The sequence below is a fragment of the Heptranchias perlo genome, chromosome 3 (genome assembly GCF_035084215.1).
Source record: "Heptranchias perlo isolate sHepPer1 chromosome 3, sHepPer1.hap1, whole genome shotgun sequence".
Lineage (NCBI taxonomy): Eukaryota > Metazoa > Chordata > Chondrichthyes > Hexanchiformes > Hexanchidae > Heptranchias > Heptranchias perlo.
Window position 1 is genome coordinate 27,048,455 of NC_090327.1, and position 20,549 is coordinate 27,069,003.

Below are 20,549 nucleotides of genomic sequence, written 5' to 3' on the forward strand. Positions count from 1 at the left end.
TCCACCCGCCACCCCATGATCACTAACCCCCACAATCTCCAACCCCCCCACGCACGATCTCCAACCCCCCCCACGATCACGGACCCCGACCCTCCAACGATCTCCGACCCCTCCCCACGATCTCCGACCGCTCCCCCGATCTCAGACTCCCCCCACGATCTCCGACCCCCCCCCCAACGATCCCTGACCCCCCCGCCACGATCTCTGACCTCCCCCTCGAGCTCCAACCACCCTGATGACTGACCCTCCCCAATGACGCCCACCCATGACCTCCCTCCCCATGACTGACTTCCCTCCCCCACCCCCGATCTAAGACTTACCCGCTGGCCTCCGGTGCCTGGCTGCTCTCCCCCGTCCAGCTGACAGCCAGCCTGTCAATCCGGTTGGCTGTCAGGCAGGAAACCTACTGAAGAAAATTGAAAGACAGCCTTACGTCAATGTACATACAATCATACGAAATAGGAGCAGGAGTAGGCCATGCGGCCCCTTGAGCCTGCTCTGCCATTCAGTAAGATCATGGTTGATGTTCAACCTCAAGTCTACTTTCCTGCCCGATCCCCATATGCCTTGATTCCCTTAGAGTCCAGAAATCTGTCTATCTCAGCCTTGAATATACTCATTGGCTCAGCATCCACGGCCCTCTGGGGTAGAGAATTCCAAAGATTCACCACCCTCTGAGTGAAAAAATTCCTCCTCATCTCAGTCCTAAATTGCTCACCCCTTATCCTGAGACTATGCCTCGTAGTTCTAGACTCTCCAGCCAGGAGGAACAGCATCTCAGCATCTACCCTGTCAAGCCCTCTAAGAATTTTATATGTTTCAAAGAGATCACCTCCCATTCTTCTAAACTCCAGAGAGTATAGGCCCATTCTACTCAATCTCTCCTCATAGGACAACCCTCTCACCCCATGAATCAATCTAGGATCCTTCGTTGCATCGCCTCTAAGGCAAGTAGATCCTTCCTTAGGTAAGGAGAACAAAACTGTACACAGTACTCCAGGTGTGGTCTCACTAAAGCCCTGTACAATTGTAGCAAGGCTTCCTTGCTACAATTGCTATAAAAACAAGGAGGTATTGCTGCAGTTATATAAGGTATTGGTGAGACCGCACCTGGAATACTGCATACAGTTTTGGTCTCCATACTTAAGAAAAGACATACTTGCTCTCGAGGCAGTACAAAGAAGGTTCACTCGGTTAATCCCGGGGATGAGGGGGCGGACATATGAGGAGAGGTTGAGTAGATTGGGACTCTACTCATTGGAGTTCAGAAGAATGAGAGGCGATCTTATTGAAACATATAAGATTGTGAAGGGTCTTGATCGGGTGGATGCAGTAAGGATGTTCCCAAAGATGGGTGAAACTAGAACTAGGGGGCATAATCTTAGAATAAGGGGCTGCTCTTTCAAAACTGAGATGAGGAGAAACTTCTTCACTCAGAGGGTGGTAGGTCTGTGGAATTTGCTGCCCCAGGAAGCTGTGGAAGCTACATCATTAAATAAATTTAAAACAGAAATAGACAGTTTCCTAGAAGTAAAGGGAATTAGGGGTTATGGGGAGCGGGCAGGAAATTGGACATGAAGCTGAGTTCGGATCGGTCAATGCCCTGTGGGTGGCGGAGAGGGCCCAGGGGCTATGTGGCCGGGTCCTGCTCCGACTTGTGTTCTTTAGATTTGTGGTTGGGATCAGATCAGCCATGATCTTATTGAATGGCGGAGCAGGCTCGAGGGGCCGATTGGCCTACTCCTGCTCCAATTTCTTATGTTCTTATGTTCTTATGTTCTTACTCTTGTACTCCAACCCCCTTGCAATAAAGGCCAGCATACCATTTGCCTTCCTAATTGCTTGCTGTACCTGCACGTTAACTCTCTGTGATTCGAGTACAAGGACATCCAGATCTTTCTGAATACTAACATGTGATAGTTTCTCACCATTTAAAAAATATTCTGTTTTTCTATTCTTCCTACCAAAGTGAATAACCTCACATTTCCCCACATTATACTCCATCTGCCACCTTCTTGCCCATTCACTTAACCTGTCTATATCCCTTTGCAGACTCTTTGGGGGTGATTTTAAACCCCAAGAACTGGTGGGTTGGGGGTGGGTAGGAGTTAAAAATAGTTGTTTTTTGGGTCGCGACCGCAACCTGGCTTTATTTTTGGGTTTAATGTCGCCGCATAAAAGTACAGGCTTCCCACTGGGAATGCAAAGTCCGAAAATTTTGCAGTTGCGATCCAAAAAAACAACTATTTTCAACTCCCACATGCCGTTCTTGGAGTTTAAAATCACCCCCTTTGTGTTCTCCTCACAGTTTACTTTCCCACCTAGCTTTGTATCATCAGCAAACTTGGATACATTACACTCGGTCCCTTCATCTAAGTTATTAATATAGATTGTAAATAGCTGAGGCCAAGCACTGATCCTTGCGGCATCCCACTAGTTACAGTCTGCCAACCTGAAAATGACCTGTCAAAATGGTAAGGATGTCCGGGAAACCCATACTTCCGGGTTTCCCATCCAGAAACAACCCCCCCCGCCCCCCCCCCCCGCCCTGCTCTGTTCCCGGCTCCCCGTTAAAATTTACCCTCTGGTGTCTGAAAACCATTGTCAATCCTCAGGTCATAATTATTGTTGTCTAATAGCCAGCGATGTAGGTTGATTATTTCAAACACTTGGGCGTGCTTGGTGAATATTTTCCCAATGCTTACATCTGCTGTAATTAACAGTATTGGATTGATTAGGTTCTTTCTTATATACTTCGGACACATTCAAAAGAATAGAAGCCAATTTCCCAGATTGCGGATTGCAAAGCCATTGTGCGGGTGATGTCTTTCTTAAAAATTAACTAATTTTTAAATGAAGAAACATAATACAAAGGGAAAGCCCATAAACTAAGCACAGTAATATTCCATTTTTGTCACACACACACACACACACACACACACCCTCTATTTTTGTTACTGTATTTGGTTCATTTTCTGGCATTTTGAAGCCTGCTGTAAGTCTGTCTTTCACATCAAAAATAATTTCTCCTAGAAGGAAATTAAATGTGCAGATAAAAATAATTGTACGAACTTCACAGGGCCCAGTTTGTTTCATTGAAATCCAACCCTAGACACATTATGGTTAATTTGTGAACTAAAACCGTTACATACACACCTACAATGATTCTCACCAGCCATGTATTCTACATTTACAACTGGCTCACTATCACATCTGTCCCTGTCCTAGGCTCAGAGGTGGGCAAGGGATTCATTGAATTGAGGGTATGCTGATTTAATTATTTTAAATAGCTTTAGGAGGGATAACGGTCAGTCAATTTCATTGAAAGAAAACCTCAAATGTGAGTTCTGATGAAGAAGCACCCAAGCGTTAACCTGACTTTTTCTTTTTTTAGAGTAACATCAACCTACTGTGAATTTCAAAATGTTCTGTTTTTAAAATTCTCAAAAACTACTGGGCTCAGATCAATTAGCTCAACACTGAGCATGGATTTTTGGTCCATGTGGTTTAATTCTACACTATGATTACCAACTGAACCATTGTGGCAGCTTTATATTTCTTTCGCTGAGGAGAGCAACCGCTTTTATTCCTATAACTCATTTTGCAGGTGGAAGAGGCTTTGAATGAAGTAGACTTTCAGCTGAAGCTTGACCTCCATTTCACTGAGTCTGAACAGCAGTGAGTAATATCTTTGTGTTACACTAAAAACAATGTGAATTCTGTTGAATTATTGGTGCTAAATGAAATAATTCTCCATTGTGGATCATCCATCGGCCATTGCTCCTTCTCTGTAGCACATCATTGGCTGTTCAGTATTATTATTTTCTCTCCATCAGTAACCAGTCAGAATAATAAGTGTCAGCAAGTCATTGGTGGCATTCTTGCCTCGCTCCAGGACTTGACCACACAAATTTAGGCTGATAATTCACTGCAGTACTGAGGGAATGCTGCATTGTTAGAGGTGCCATCTTTTGGATGAGATGTTAAAATTAAGGCCCTATCTACTTATTCAGATGGACTTAAAAGATCTCATTGCACTATTTGGAGTTCTCCAGCTGTCCTAGCCAACTGGTTGTTTGTGGGACCTTGCTGTGTGCAAATTGGTTGCTACGTTTGCCTACATAACACTGCACTTCAAAAATAATTCATTGGCTTTGTGATGCCGTGAGGATGTAGAAGTGCAAAATAAAGGCACTTTTTTTTTCTTTTGGTTCTTTGCTAAAAACTAAATTTGGTTGCCAACCCAAAAATAATTCAGCTACTGTCATGAGAAGACAGATGAGCTAATTTGGCACATTAAAGACACCTAATTTATTCATTAGAAGGATCTATTTGATGAAAGCATAATTTCTGCTTGTATATTCTACTATATTTATTGATTAAATTTTTAGCAACTAATAGCTTGATATTTTCCAATCTTGAGTATATAGAAAGGAGGAGTTAGTTGTGTTCAATTGTGTAGAAAATAAGGCAGCATGTCGCTATCTGATGGCTGTGTCATAGTTTCCATGAGTACTTGTAATACATGTTCTGAAATTCTTGTTAACCAATCGTGTTGCATGGTTTCGCAGCGGTGTCAGTTTGCAGCAATTGGAAACAGTGCTTTGAGTGGCTAGTTGTCAAAAATATCTTTCTGTCTCAAAACTTGGGCATTTAGTAAAAAAGCTAGATGGCAGCAGAATGAATGAATACGTCATAGAAGGCTCATAAAAATCGTAAGTGTGAACCTTCCATTGCTATGTGGCAGTTTATAATGTCAGAAATTTAATTTAAACTTTTAGTAGTATTCCCGTTTATCTGGATGATTTGACATCTTTATTCTGTTCCCATGTTCATTAATGCTCTGAAATGATATGTAGTCTAGGAGAAGTAAATATTAAAAAAATGAAATCACACGCTGAAGTATATGTGGAATTTAATTCAGCTACCTAATATTATCAGGCACTGCAGCTCTGCCCTCCTCCGCTAACGGTGGTGACTAATTATAAAATCTGACAGCACAGAAGGAGGCCATTCAGCCCATTGTGCCTGTATCGGTGTGTCTAACTCACTCAGTTCCCACACTGATATATTGGAAATCTTTACATTTTAGGACTTTCCACAGTTTTCCCCCTGTAATTATTTGTCTAAATCTGTTGATATTTTCCCATTTTCAGTCATCCGTGACCAACATTGGTGTGTATGTGAGGATTTGTTCACAACTTAATATTTAAACTTCCCCCAGGTACTAGCATCGCCTGAGATTTGTGGAATTCTCAGCAGGGCCAATCTGCAGCCACATGTTCAAACTATATTGGGAGGAGAAGGTACCAGGACAGGAACACTGTGACATATGTTTCTCATGCTGCAATTCATTTAGATTCCATGTGGCCCCTTCAATACTAGAAGCAGGCACTCTAACCTTTGGATCATGGGCCCAGACTGATGAAATGAATGCCTGCAAGGATCCTAAATGAAATGAAGGAATTCTTGATGGGCATATATCCACATTACATAACTGCCATGAGTTCGGCATTAAATTGGCAATTGAGTCCAAAGAGGCCACAGGGAAGTGGGAAAAATGTCACACTGGTGTCGTAGGTTTGCAAAGCATTCATATCTACACTGATGTACCTTTTCCCCATTTTATATAGAAAAAGAGGAAATAAAAGACGTTAGTGTAAATGTGAACAGCTTGAGTAAAAGCAGATATTACTTTAAGTCAGAGTTGATTGGCTTGGGTATCCCACTGTACAATGAGTGGAAATTACTGTAAGTCATAATTAGATTGGCCCAGATATTCCACCATACAGTGAGTGGTTCTGACTGTGAGTCCGAGTTTAATTGGCCCAGCTGACCAATTATACAATGCAAGGTTGATATTTCAGTTGAACAAATTCGGAAGGTCCAGCATTGCCACATTGGAAAACTTGTCAGTATAACTGGAATAAAGTATCATGTAGTGTGACTGTTTTATCATTAGATGTCATCAGCATATTTAAAATTTATCTTATCATGTTATATTTAAAAAACGTGATGATACCGGGGTGGAATATAATTATTATACAATTATTTTTTTCACTTGTGCCAATATTAGACTCCTGAAATTCAGAGGTGTGAGCCTGAATGGACTTTTTTTTTCAAAAAATATACTTTATTCATAAAATTTGCAACAATACATACCATACAGGTGTCATATCACATTCCAAACGTACACAATACAGACTATACAATTTGCAGGTTACATCAAGTACGGTTCAATTAACACATTGTACATAATTACAGTTCATGACACTCTAGGGTGCCTCATTGCATCACAATAAATACAGGTGATTCATTACAGATTCATTACAGGTACATTACATTTCATTACATCAGTTTGAATTTTACATTCTGCCCGAGGGGGTTTTTCCCTGATTTCAGCCCCTTGGCATACAGTGGTGGGAAGGCTCTAAACGGTTGCCTTTCCCCACAGAGCCTTTGCGGCGGCCGCACCCAGCGTCCCTGAGCACGTAGTCCTGGACCTTGGAATGTGCCAGTCTGTAACACTCGGTCGAGGACAGCTCCTTGCACTGAAAGACCAGCAAGTTTCGGGCAGACCAAAGGGCGTCATTCGCCGAGTTGATGGTCTTCCAGCAGCAGTTGATGTCCGTCACGGTGTGCGTTCCCGGGAACAGCCCATAGAGCACAGAATCCTGTTTGCTACATGTAACAGTGCAGTGAGGTGAACATGATTCTGGGAATACTCTTCAGTTTCTCTCTGTATGAATGTTGATTGACACTGTCCAATTGTTGTGACTTCTATTATTGCTGTTGTGACTGTTTTGACAGTACATGTGATAGTTTCATTAAACAAGGGAAATTGGATGGCTATAAGAGGCTGAAGCTTTCACTTTTTATTGCAATTCTTTGTCTGAAGCTGAGACTATTTTTTTAAGGTATATTTGCTCTTTCCTCTGTCTTTGGCCCTCTTGGGTAGCGCACCATATCCAGGAGAGAGGGAGAGGTGGTGTACTTACAGGTGGATAATAGTCATCATTTTGGATGTTAACACTCCTGAACACTGCGAGCAAAAGATTAAAAAATGAAAGCAAAGAGACGTACCAGCATTAATGAAGCTGAAATCAAGATTCATTGCGCCAAATCCGACTTTAAATCAAAACTGTATAGCTGCTTACCTGCCTTATTTCCACTCCCTACAATTCACAGGCTTGCTTTTTAAAACTTACCTTCACTACCTAACCACAGCTTTTTGATTTATCTTGCCTTCTTTTCTACTCATTTCAACCTTGCTGCTGCTCTATACTAAGAGACTTGGCCCTTCATCGAGTTTCCTTATATTGCTTTCCAAAAGTGCTAAGGCCATACTGCTTTCTGTCAGCAACATCTAGCCTGAAGCAATGGAAGTGTGTATCTATAAAAGCAGAATCTGAATGGTTCATGGTAAGTGACATGGGCATATGAAATGGAGAGCATACTGTTTCAGTCTTGGTGCCAAACCAAGAGTTAGATGAAAGTGACCTCAATGGATCCTGAACATCAGTGTTAAACATCATTATGTTCTCTGTAACCATGGTTCCCTCTTTACAATAACTGAATAATTGTGATTTCTTTGATTGTCCTTTCTCCAGTAAAGATTTACAGCTTTTTGGATGTTTTCTGAATGTACATATATTGTATTGCAGGGGTTTTGTAAACATTTTCATCATTGCCCAATGTTAAAGAATCCTAATAAGAACTACGTCTCCAAGTTACACCTAAAACCTATTTTTTTGTTTACTTACAGATTGAGTGATATTGCAGGAATACCTTTGATCAGCAGCCGAAGGCTGGGTCTTCACTTCCATCCCAGGAGGGGGTTACACCATCACGTACCTGTCATGTTTGACTATTTCCACCTCTCAGTCGTATCCGTTACTGTGCACGCATCACTTGTTGCTTTACACCAGCCCTTGATAAGGTACAATAGTGACCTTGACTGCAAGAATCCAGCATTATCTTCTACGTGCTTTAAAGAGATGTCTTTCTAGAAAATCAATTGTATGGTTACCAAGTGATGCAAACCATTCGCGGTGATATAGTACAAGTGTGATTCTTTCCAAAGCAATATGCCAGTAGACACAAGAGGTTGAGGTACCTCAGTTCACTGATATGCTGAGAAAAGGCAGAACATAAGGTCACACATACTTATATCCTCATTGTGAGATCCTAAACTCACCTGAACACCAAGCGGAAGCACAGTACTCCTCTGTATGTAAGTACCTGACAGAGGATGCTTCAATTCTGGCCACTATGAGGCTCCGCCTTGTGGGTGAATGTGGAGTAGCGCTGATTGAGAAAGCAAAAAAAAATCTCTGGTTCATTTCTGGAAAAACTCTAGGAAATTTCTTCCTAAGGCAATCAAGCAAGATCCAAGTCAGCATCAGCAAAAGTACTTAGCTCACACCCCTCTGCCCACTATGCCCCACTGTTGGAGATGTCCAAATGTTGGTGTGGAGTAGAAGAAGCTTTACTCAGCATCTACCTGATGTTATACCTGACTGGGGAATTTTTGATACCAAATTAGCTGCAAAAAAAAACAGTGGGAAATAAAACTTTCATTCCCAGAGCTGACATCCCTCACCTCAATGAGCATAAACAAAATATCACCCCTCATTGCCCCAAAAAAATGGAAAAAGCTTATTAATTCTTAATTTTTACCAGCACTTTTTCTGTCCCCTAGTTTCCCTCGACTAAGCAAGGGGTCATGGCTTGGTAAAAGTGGCCAGGAGATGGAACTGGATGTATCTAATCTGACTCTTGACACCCTCATGTTTGGGTCTAGCTACTACAAGCAGCTCACAGTCGAGGTAAGAGAGTCTTCACTTCAATTTTTCCTGGAGGTTCTTTTCCAGCATCTCAGATACTTTGCCATATTTATGAGTTGGACATACAGATCACTTATCTCATATGGGTTTGCCTGTGCTGTTTAATTTTTGTGGTATCGTATTTATGATCAAGCTGTATTGTGATATGTTTTATATTTAAATGCATTCTATAAATAACAGATTGTTTTATTTGCCTAGTACGGTGCTATCAAACACAAGTGGAGAAGATTAAAGTTTTCTTAGAAAGTTTGAGTTTTATTGGAGCAGAGTTATGCAGGGCCTAGACTAGTGAAATTAAGATATTTCCCCTCATTGCTGAGTTCCCGATTTCATCCAAGTGTTTTCCATAATGGTAGGAATGCTGGCAAGGCCCAGTCCTTTTTTAAAAGGGTCCTGATAGCAAGAATTACTCTTTAAAATGACCTAAAAAAGGGTCTATACTGTCACAAAATGTTAATAAGCAATTATTATGCTTGTATAGATGTCCTAAACTCCATCAGCATTGAGTTCGTATTTTGTAAACTTTGGAAGGGGCCAGTCGCCATTTACATTTCGGGAGGCAGTGGAAATAAATGGCTCAATTCAGTTGAGAGGGAGAACTAATTTCAGGCTGGAACAGAGGTAATACAGTACAGTTTGACTATAGTTAACTTTTTTTCCTTCCTGTATCCTTTTTTCTGATCATAGCCTATGTGGCCACCATAGTGAATAGTTTAGATTTTGGCTAACCTGTTCTGAAATGATTCACAGACTTGTGACAAACAGTGTAAACTGTAGTTTTTATGGTCTTTTTAGTATAATAGGTGACTAAAATAGTGGACAGAGGAATGTCTATGGATGAGGTATATATGGACTTCCAGAAGGCATTCGATAAATCCCTCATAAGAGACTGTTAGCTAAAGTTGAATTGAGCACAAATTATTGACCTGATTAGGAAATTGGCTGAGCGGCAGGAGACAGAAAGCAGGAATAATGGGTAGGTACTCAAATTGGCAGGATGTGACTAGTGGTGTCCCACAGGAATCTGTTGGGGCCTCAACTATTCTCTGTATTTATTAACGACTTAGATGGCGGGATTGAGAGCCACATATCCAAGTTTGCCAATGATACAAAGATAGGCAGCATTGTAATCAGTGGAAGCATAAAATTACAGGGAGATATTAATAGATGAAGTGAATGTGCAAAACTGTGGCAGATGGATTTTATTATAGGCAAGTGTGAAGTCATCCACTTTGGACCTAAAAAGGATAGATCAGAGTACTTTCTAAATGGTGAAAAGCTTGAAACAGTGGCGGGCCAAAGAGACTTAGGAGTTCATGTGCATAGATCATTAAAATGTCATGGATAGGTATAGAAAATAATTAAAAAAGCTAATGGAATGCTGGCCTTTATATTTAGAGGACTAGAATACAAGGGGTTGGAAGTTATGCTACAGCTATATAAAGCCTTAGTTAGACCACACCTCGAATACTGTGTTCAGTTCTGGGCTTTGCACCTTTGGAAGGAGATATTGGCCTTGGGGGGATTTACTAGAATGATACCTGGACTCCAAGGGTTAAATTACGAGGAGCGTCCACACAAACTTGGATTGTATTCCCTGAAATTTAGAAGATTAAGGGATGATTTGATTGAAGTTTTCAAGATATTAAGGGGAACTGATAGGGTAGATGGAGAGAAACTATTTCTGCTGGTTAGGGAGACTAGGGCTAAGGGACATAGCCTAAAAATTAGAGCCAGGACTTCCAGGAGTGAAGTTAGGAAACACTTCTACACGCAAAGGGCGGTAGAAGTTTGGAACTCTCTTCTGCAAGCGGCAGTTGATGCTAGCTCAATTGTTAATTTTAAATCTGAGATTGATAGATTTTTGTTAACCAAATGTATTAAGGGATATGGGGCTAAGGCGGGTATATGGAGTTAGGTCACAGATCAGCCATGATCTCATTGAATGGCGGAACAGGCTCGAGGGGCTAAATGGCCTCGTCCTGTTCCTATGTTCCTAATACTTTTGCAATGCACATTCTGCTGCATTTAAATAAGTTATTAAGGTATGGATGCACAGCATACTTAAAGGAGGATTCTTAACCATTAATATTCATCCTTTGGAGCTGGGGATGACTGTATAGTTTTAACATTTAATGCTGATGAAATCATTGAGTGTATTAGCTTAGAGGAGCTTTTCGATAACTAACCATTAAATAACAAAAATTCCTAAAACGCCCCTCTTCAAGGCTACAGTACTGAACAATGCCTTGCTGAGAGGCAGTCCTCAGGAATACACTAATATGCTGCACCATGGAGTGATGGGACACAGGTCTCTCTCTACCTGTAACTCCAGATGCACTAATCTCATGGTTTCAAGCATGCCATCTTGGGCAATTGTCACATGAAGATGAGGCACTTCCCCAGAGGAAATATAGTAGAGTCCTTTCATTTACTCAGTTGATTCTGAGATATCCCTATTTCCTAATGGCACACTTTGCTTACTCTCACCGGCCAGCAATATGAAAGGGAACAGTGCTGAACCTCAGCTCTATTAACATCTCACCACTGTAAATGGAGGCTCAGAAATGTGGACCAGTAGCTTCTGAGGGCTACAGATGGTCCCTGGGTTGTATTCCCAGTACCAATATGTAAATAATTTTACAGCAATTAATTTTTTTTGTATTTCATGGAGATTATCTCACACTTAAGAATAGACAAATTCAAGGTGTGGGTGGGAAATACTACATGGTGAGTCACTGGAATCAGCCTGCATACCACACACTGATTTAGTTCGTATCTAAAATTCAAATTTACATTCAACTGTTATCGTTTAAATTTAAATCACTTTTCTGGTGTGTGACATAATCAGAACACTGAAATGAGCCATGAGATGTAATCTATAATCCCACTCGTGGTGCTGACCGAACTGACCTGTACCTTTGTTGCTCATGAGTGATCAGTTGAAGTCCCTTGTCCCACAGCTCCTCATCCTGTTTCATATATTCACTAACATTAATTCAGCTGTTGACACTGTTGAGCTCACAAACTGTAACGGCGAGTCCTGATAATATTATTGAGGAAAATGGCTTGAATAGAAATAGAATCAAACAATAGCAATAATTAAGCCTTTTTTATTACGATCATTAGTCCTGATAGTGAATCTTCCTCTTTAAGACAGATCTTGCTGGTAAGACTCGCCCTTTAAAAAGGATCCTGATAGCAAGAATTTCTCTTTAGACATTAAGGCTCCCTAGTTAAAAGGTTCCCCAGTGCTAAAGATCTCTCTTTAAAAAGAGACCCCAATGTCAGGTTTCTTCCCTTAAAAGACATCTTAACTATTTGAAATATAGCATTATGATGAATAAAAATTGAGCATCTCCAGTAAAAGTGAAATAAGAGGCTGAAATTAAAGGTATAAGAGATATAATATGTACAGTCAGATTCTATAAACTTGGAAAAGAAAAATGTGAATTTTGGAAATATGGATTGAAACAGGAAATGATTGGAACTTACTGCAGGTTGATCAGCATCTGGAACATGGTTAAGATTTTAGGTGCAAATAACCTTTCATCAGAACCAAAATGGTTAGGCTGGAGAAGCATGAAAATGTTTTTTTTATATAAGACATCACACTGGTTAAGGTCTTATTAAAGACCTATTAAACTGCCTTGTCTAGAATGACTCTGAGAGCTAAGGAATGGCCCCAGGGATTATTAACTGCAACTCACATAGGCCATTAACTAGGGAACCATCAGAACGTCTCACTACAGCGATCAGGCCTGTAGAATGTCAGAGTTCAATAACCACAACATCAATAATAACTTGCATTTATATAATGCTTTTATCATAGAAAAATATCCCAAGGCACTTCATAGAGGTGTAATTAGTCAAAAATGGATATCAGGCCAAGATTAGACATCTTAGGAAGGGTGAACAGAAGCTTGGTCAAAGAGGCAGGTATTAAGAAGAGTCTTAAAGGAGGAGAGGGAAGTAGAGAGATGGAGGGGTTTGGGAAGGAAATTCTGGAGCATGGAGCCTGAAGGCACGGCTGCTCATGGCAGGGTGAAAGGGAGGGGGCAGCGGGATGCACAAGAGGCCAGAGTCAGAAGAATGGAGAGATCGGGCAAATGTAAGTTGTAGAGCTGGTGATAGAGATGGGACGCGACATGAAGGGATTTAAACATAAGGATGAGAATTTTAAATTTGAGGTGTTGTGTGACTGGGAGTTAATAATGTAGGTCAGTGAGGACAGTGATAATGGGCAAGTGGAGCAGGATGAGAATATAAGAAATAGGAACAGGAGTAGGCCAAACGGCCCCTCGAGCCTGCTCTGCCATTCAATAAGCTCATGGCTGATCTTTGATGTCAACTCCAATTTCCTGCCCAACCCCTATATCCCTTGATTCCCTTAGCGTCCAAAAATGTTATTGCTCTCAGTCTTGAATATACTCAATGACTGAACATCCACAGCCCTCTAGGGTAGAGAATTCCAAAGATTCACCACCCTCTGATTGAAGAAATTTCTCCTCATCTCAGTCCTAAATGTCCGACCGATAAGGTCTGATATTGGCAGCAGAGGTTTGGATGAGTTGAAGTTTATAGAGGACAGGAGACTGGCCAGGAGAGCATTGGAATAATCAAGGCTGGAGGTGACAGAGGCATGAATGAAGGTTTCAGCGGCCGATGGAGAGGATATGGGGTCGGAAGGTCATCTGAGGGTTAAATTGGACTGCGAGGTTCCCAATAGGTTCAACCTGTGCCAGTGGCCGAGGAGGAGGATGGAATCGGCGTTGAATAGGACGCCAGGGTTGTGAACAGTCTGGTTCCGACATTGGCCAAGGTATGTGAATGGACTCATTGGCAAGAGTTCAGACTTTTGGCAGGGGCTGAAGGTGATGGCTTTGGCATTCCCAATGTTTAGCTGGAGGAAATGATAGCTCATTCAAAACTGAATGTTGGACAAGCTTCGTTTCTTAGGTCCAAAGTGGATGACTTCACATTTCGCCACACTGAACTCCATCTGCCACAGTTTTTCTCACTCACTTAATCTATCAGTGTCCCTTTGCAACTTTCTGCTCCCATCTGCATTACTTACTGTGCCACCTAACTTAGTGTTGTCACAAAGAAGAATAGAAAAACAGAATATTTTTTAAACGGCGAGAAACTATTAACTGTTGGTGTTCAGAGAAACTTGGGTGTCCTCATACAAGAAACACAAAAAGTTAGCATGCAGGTACAGCAAACAATTAGGAAAGCAAATAGAATGTTGGCCTTTATTGCAAGGGGGTTGGAGTACAAAAGTAAAGAAGTCTTACTACAATTGTACAGGGCTTTGGTGAGACCTCACCTGGAGTACTGTGTACAGTTTTGGTCTCCTTATCTAAGGAAGGATATACTTGCCTTAGAGGCGACGCAGCGAAGGTTCACTAGATTAATACCTGGGATGAGAAGGTTGTGCTATGAGGCAAGATTGAGTAGAATGAGCCTATACTCTCTGGAGTTTAGAAGAATGAGAGGTGTTCTAAGTGAAACATGTAAGATTATGAGGGGGCTTGACAGGGTAGATGCTGAGAGGTTGTTTCCCATGGCTGGAGAGTCTATAACTAGGGGGTATAGTCACAGGATAAGGGGTCAGCCATTTAAGACTGAGATGAGGAAGAATTTCTTCACTCAGAGGGTTGTGAATCTTTGGAATTCTCTACCCCAGACGACTGTGGATGCTGAGTCGTTGAATATATTCAAGGCTGAGATAGACAATTTTCTGGACTCTAGGGGTATCAAGGGATATCGAGATCGGGCCAGAAAGTGGAGTTGAGGTCGAGGATCTGATTGAATGGCGGAGCAAGCTCGAGGGACCACATGGCCTACTCCTGCTCCTATTTCTTATGTTCTTATGTCAGCAAACTTGGATATATGGCTTTCTATTCCTTCATCTAAGTAATTGATAAGTATAGTGAAAACCTGATGACCATAAGGCCATAAGAGATAGGAGCAGGAGTAGGCCAATCGGCCCCTCGAGCCTGCTCCGCCATTCAATGAGATCATGGCTGATCTGATTTTTACCTCAACTCCACTTTCTCGCCTTTTCCCCAGTACTGATCCCTGGGGGACACCACTAGTCACATCCTGCCAATTGGAACACATACCCATTATTCCTACTCTCTGTTGCCTACCTCTTTAAACAATTCCCTACCTTTGTCAATAGACTGCCTGAAATTCCATACGTTTTCATTTTTGCTAACTGCCTCATGTATGGAATCTTAACAAACCCCTTTTGGAAGTCCATATAAATAACACCCAAAGACGCTCCCTGATCTACCACGTTAGTGACCTCCTCAATTATGCCCTTTCGAATGCCACACCATAATTTTCTGGGACCTTTGTAACGTTCAACCATTAACCCTCACCGATAATAGCTAAAAGTTACTTTGGTGGCAGGATCAATATATTGGTCATTGGCTGTGCCGCTTCAGATTCACCGCTATGCTCGCTGTAGCGTATTCTAATCAGTTCCCCAGAAAGTTATGTCGTAAATTCGCCACTGAAGGATCGGGGAGCACAACGGTCTAGCTCTCTCACCAATATCACCATTGCAGCGAATTCCTGTTCATTATACCCAAAACCTCTAACAATAAGTGAGTCTGTGCAGAGGCACATGTTGTGTGCAGTCGATTAAACAGTTGTCATAACACCTGCAGGTGTGTTGTTTGATGACACAGTTAAGTGCCAGTCAGAAGCCTTATTGTTCCTATACAGACTGCACATTTTATTCACTGGCAATCTGTTCCTAATTGATGTTTTGCAAACCATTCATTCTGCACGTCACAGTTGTTATGTCTGTCAATAGCTTGATATAATTAAATGGAGGAGCATTGGATTCTTAGGAATAATCATAAGGATCTCTGATCAAAGGGTTAAAAAGTTATCAAAAGGGGGGAGAAAAGACTTCTATATGGCACTTTAGCATACCTCTCAAAAATGTGTCAAAGCGCTTCATAGAAAATTAATTACTTTGAATTGGAGCAAGTGTTCTTATACAGGCAAATGTAGCAGCCATTTTGCACATCGTAAGATCCTACAAACAGCAATGAGATGAATGACCAGTTATTCTGTTTCTTTTGGTCATCTTGATTGAGGGAGGAATGTTGGACAGGATACTGTGTAAGGACGTTTGGATCAGTACCCCAACAAATAATTACCTGCATTCTAGTTTCTATGTAATCTTCCCGCATGCTCTTTCTGAGCTCATCTTGGGTACAATCCCCCTCCCTTTCATAACTACTGTCATCACCCCCTTAACGAAAATGAAAACTCACCTTCAACCTCTGTCCTTGCAAACTACTGCCCCAACTACAACGTTCCTTTCTTTTCCTAAGTTCAGCTGGGTAAAATGGTGTGTAGCTGAGTTCTACAGACCAGGAAGATCCCAGGATCATTTCTCGGTTTCTGTTGATTTAACTGATCTTAGCCAGGGTGGCAGTACGTCATACAATTGGTCTCTGTGCATTTAAGAAACAGGGAAATCAGTCAAGATTCACTTGCCTGAATCCTATGCTGTGACCCCATTGGAAAATGCAGGAGGCATGGTTAGTAAGTTTGCAGATGACACCAAGATTGGTGGCATTGTGGACAGTGAAGAAGGTTATCTAGGATTGCAACGGGATCTTGATAAATTGGGCCAGTGGGCCGATGAATGGCAGATGGAGTTTAATTTAGATAAATGTGAGGTGATGCATTTTGGCAGATCGAATCGGGCCAGGACCTACTCCGTTAATGGTCGGGCGTTGGGGACAGTTATAGAACAAAGAGATCTAGGAGTACAGGTTCATAGCTCCTTGGAAGTGGAGTCACAGGTGGATAGGGTGGTGAAGAAGGCATTCGGCATGCTTGGTTTCATTGGTCAGAACATTGAATACAGGAGTTGGGATGTCTTGTTGAAGTTGTACAAGACATTAGTAAGGCCACACTTGGAATACTGTGTACAGTTCTGGTCACCCTACTATAGAAAGGATATTATTAAACTAGAAAGAGTGCAGAAAAGATTTACTAGGATGCTACCGGGACTTGATGGTTTGACTTATAGGGAGAGGTTAGATAGACTGGGACTTTTTTCCCTGGAGAGTAGGAGGTTTAGGGGTGATCTTATAGAAGTCTATAAAATAATGAGGGGCATAGATAAGGTAGATAGTCAAAATCTTTTCCCAAAGGTAGGGGAGTCTATAACGAGGGGGCATAGATTTTAAGGTGAGAGGGGAGAGATACAAAAGGGTCCAGAGGGGCAATTTTTTCACTCAAAGGGTGGTGAGTGTCTGGAACGAGCTGCCAGAGGCAGTAGTAGAGGCGGGTACAATTTTGTCTTTTAAAAAGCATTTGGACAGTTACATGGGTAAGATGGGTATAGAGGGATATGGGCCAAATGCAGGCAACTGGGACTAGCTTTGTGGTATAAACTGGGCGACATGGACATGTTGGGCCGAAGGGCCTGTTTCCATGTTGTAAACTTCTATGACTCTATGACTCTATATGTTGGCATTGGTTGAAATACGAGGTCTACGATTCCTCTCAGACATGAAAAATGGGCATTTAAGTTAGGTGCAGGAGAGCGACTGACACCAATAAGACTTCATCCCAGCATGTGTGCTTCAGTAGCTTCAGAACAAGATCTGAGGTACTTCAATAAGGTACCACAGGGCTGCTGACACACTTGGAACTGTACTTCCATGTGCGTCAATGCCATTAGCAGAGAAGGAAGAAAATTGGAATAAGCAAATAAGGAAGGTATGAACTATGTGTGCTGTCAGACATGGAGTAGCTTGCTAAGCTGGACATAGTAAGTGATTTTCATGTATGTTACTCTCCACCCCCACATTTATGATTGGTACTTGACAATCTGTCATCAAGTTGAAATAAGATTTTAGTTAGGTGCAGGACTTTGGTGAGACCACACCTAGAGTAATGGTGCACAGTTTTGGTCTCTTTATCTAAGGAAGGATATACTTGCCTTAGAGCCTAGAACTAGGGGACATTGTCTCAGGATAAAGGGTTAGCCATTTAAGACTGAGATGAGGAGGAATTCCTTCTCTCAGAAGGTTGTTGAATCTTTGGAACTCTCTATCCCAGAGGGCTGTGGATGCTGAGTCGTTGAGTATATTCAAAGCTGAGATAGATAGATCTTTGGACTCCTGGGGAATCAAGGCATATGGGGATCGGATGGGAAAGTGGAGTTGAGGTCGAAGGTCAGCCATGATCTTACTAAATGGTGGAGCAGGCTCAAGGGGCCGTAAGGCCTACTCCTGCACCTAATTCTTATGATCTCATGTTCTAGTTGATTGAATTTCTGAAACAGAGGAAAAATAATCATGCTCCATAATCCAGGCGTCTCAACTGAACAAACAAATTGTAGCCTGCCCATATGCATTCGGATACTTAGAAGAAAACGTCTCACTGCCTTCTTTTTGCTTAGCTTCTGAAATGGATGGTGCAGTGCTGTGCTTGCAATTTCATTATTAGTAATGGAGCAAAAGGCTCTATAATAGCTGGGCAACTCTGGTGTCATTGCCTACATTTCTGAATACCGCTTCCTAATCAATGTTATCCAAATGATATATATCATGGGCTCAATTTTAAAACCGAGCCGTTAGCACGGGTTTCCCGGACTTCGTTACGATTTTGACGTAAGGACGTCTTTTGATTTTTTTTTGTTGGTTTCACGTCTGATTGATCGGCCTCAGTCAGATAGGAGACCAGCTAGGGAGAGGACATCTTCAGGTAAGTCTGCAGGTAAGTCTTTCTTTGTATGGATGGGGGGCTGCGGGGGCATGGGTGGGCATGGAACGTGGGTGTGCATAGGTTGGCATGGGTGGGAATAGGTTGGCACAGGGTTGTGAGTCATGGGGGATAGGATCAGGGTCGGGGGGGTGTTACTGGGGTCATCGCTGGGGTCCGCGATCGTTGAGGGGGAGGATTGGAGGTGGGAGGATTGGAGAGGGGGGGAGGATGGGGGTCGGGGTGGGAGGATTGGAGTGGGGGGGGAGGATCGGTGGTCGGGGAGGATCGGTGGTCGGGGATGGGAGGATCGGAGTGGGGGGAGGATTGGGGTCGGGGGAGGAGGATCAGGGTTGAGGATCAGAATGGGGTGTCGGGGATCGGAGGATCGGAGTGGGGGGAGGATTGGGGTCGGGGGGGAGGATCGGGGTCAGGGGTCCGCGATCGGGGAGGGGTCTGCGATCGGGCGTCCGCGATAGTTGGGGGGTCGGTGCAGGTAGGCTTGTTGGGTCTGGGAGAAGCACTCCTCCTCCTCCGGCCCCACAAGCTGTGCCTTTCTAGGCACCTACCTGTTAGTTTTGGGCCTTCTCACCGCCCTTCACAAGGCGTAAAACAGAAGGCCCATGAATCCTGGCCCCCCCCAGGATTGAAATCGGGAAGTCCAGAAAAATGGATACCCGAAGCCTCCTTGAAAGGTTTTAAGGCCTGACCCGCCTCCTTGGAGCAGGTTGGTCGCCCGCCCCTCTTCCCGCCCCGGTGAAAACCAGAAATGGGCGGGTTGGGGGCAGGCCTGAAATGGTGGCAATTTTCAATGCCCCCCCGCCCCCCAACCCACCCGTTTTTCAACGTTAAAATTGAGCCTCATGTCTCTAAATATAATTGGGGTTAGACTTGTCATTTCAGGCACAACTACATATTTATATTTTTAAAAATCAATTTATTCTTTATGTATGACAGACGTCAAGTACCAGCAAAGCAGAAAAATGACCATAGCAGTAAGAGGACACTGCGCTACCTTTCTGCTATGGGGCAACTTTACTAATGGAACGCAATGATTATCGCTGTCCCGGGAACTACGCCAATCGCTCTTCCATGGAGGATTCACCATTGCTCCCTGTCTAGGCTGAGGCTGTCTCCTTTTAGAACCCTCTCTTATCACTGCTATGTGCCAGCTCTGCTGCAACTGTTTTTTCGTTCTCAGATTTCTCATGAACTTTATTCCACTTATCTGAGCAGATGATGTTACTTTGGTGCTGGTGTCCTTGCATCAAACATCAAACATTCCAGACATCGATTGACTATTTCAAAATATTATTTAAAACAGCATCATTATGTTCCTTAAATAAAACGGTTCTCCTTGGAGTAGAGAAGTTGAGAGGAGATTTTATAGAAGTGTTCAAAATCATGAAGGGTTTAGATAGAGAAAATAAAGAGAATCTGTTCCTATTGGCAGAAGGGCGAGAACCAGAGGACACACATTTAAGGTGATTGGCAAAAGAACCAAAGGTGACATGAGAAAAAACTTTTTTACACAGTGAGTTGTTATGATCAGGAATGCACTGCCTGAAAGCGTGGTGGAAGCAGATTCAATCGTGACTTTAATCTGCATATAGACTGGCCAAACCAAATTAGCAAAAATGAATTCCTGGAGTGGGTACGAGATGGGTTTTTAGACCAGTACGTTGAGGAGCCAACCAGGGAACAGGCTATCCTTGATTGGGTATTGTGCAATGAGAAGAGGTTAATTAATAATATTGTTGTGCGGGGTCCTTTAGGGAAGAGTGACCATAACATGATAGAATTCTTCATTAAGATGGAAAGTGAAGTAGCCCAATCTGAAACTAGGGTCCTAAATCTAAAGAAAGGAAACTACGAAGGTACGAGGTGTGAGTTGGTTATGATAGATTGGGAAGCTTCATTAAAATACAGTGGATAGGCAATAGCTAACATTTTAGG

The 20,549-nt window shown here is 42.5% G+C and overlaps 1 protein-coding gene across 1 annotated transcript in view; it reads left to right on the plus strand.

The window, feature by feature from the left end:
* Positions 1-20,549, plus strand: part of fam135b (family with sequence similarity 135 member B) — a 392,147-nt gene that overhangs the window by 241,180 nt on the left and 130,418 nt on the right. Inside the window, exons 5-7 of the mRNA XM_067978580.1 lie at positions 3,608-3,678; positions 7,766-7,939; positions 8,702-8,828. Of these exons, the coding sequence (XP_067834681.1) occupies positions 3,608-3,678; positions 7,766-7,939; positions 8,702-8,828 (372 nt within the window). The remainder of the gene's footprint in view (positions 1-3,607; positions 3,679-7,765; positions 7,940-8,701; positions 8,829-20,549) is intronic.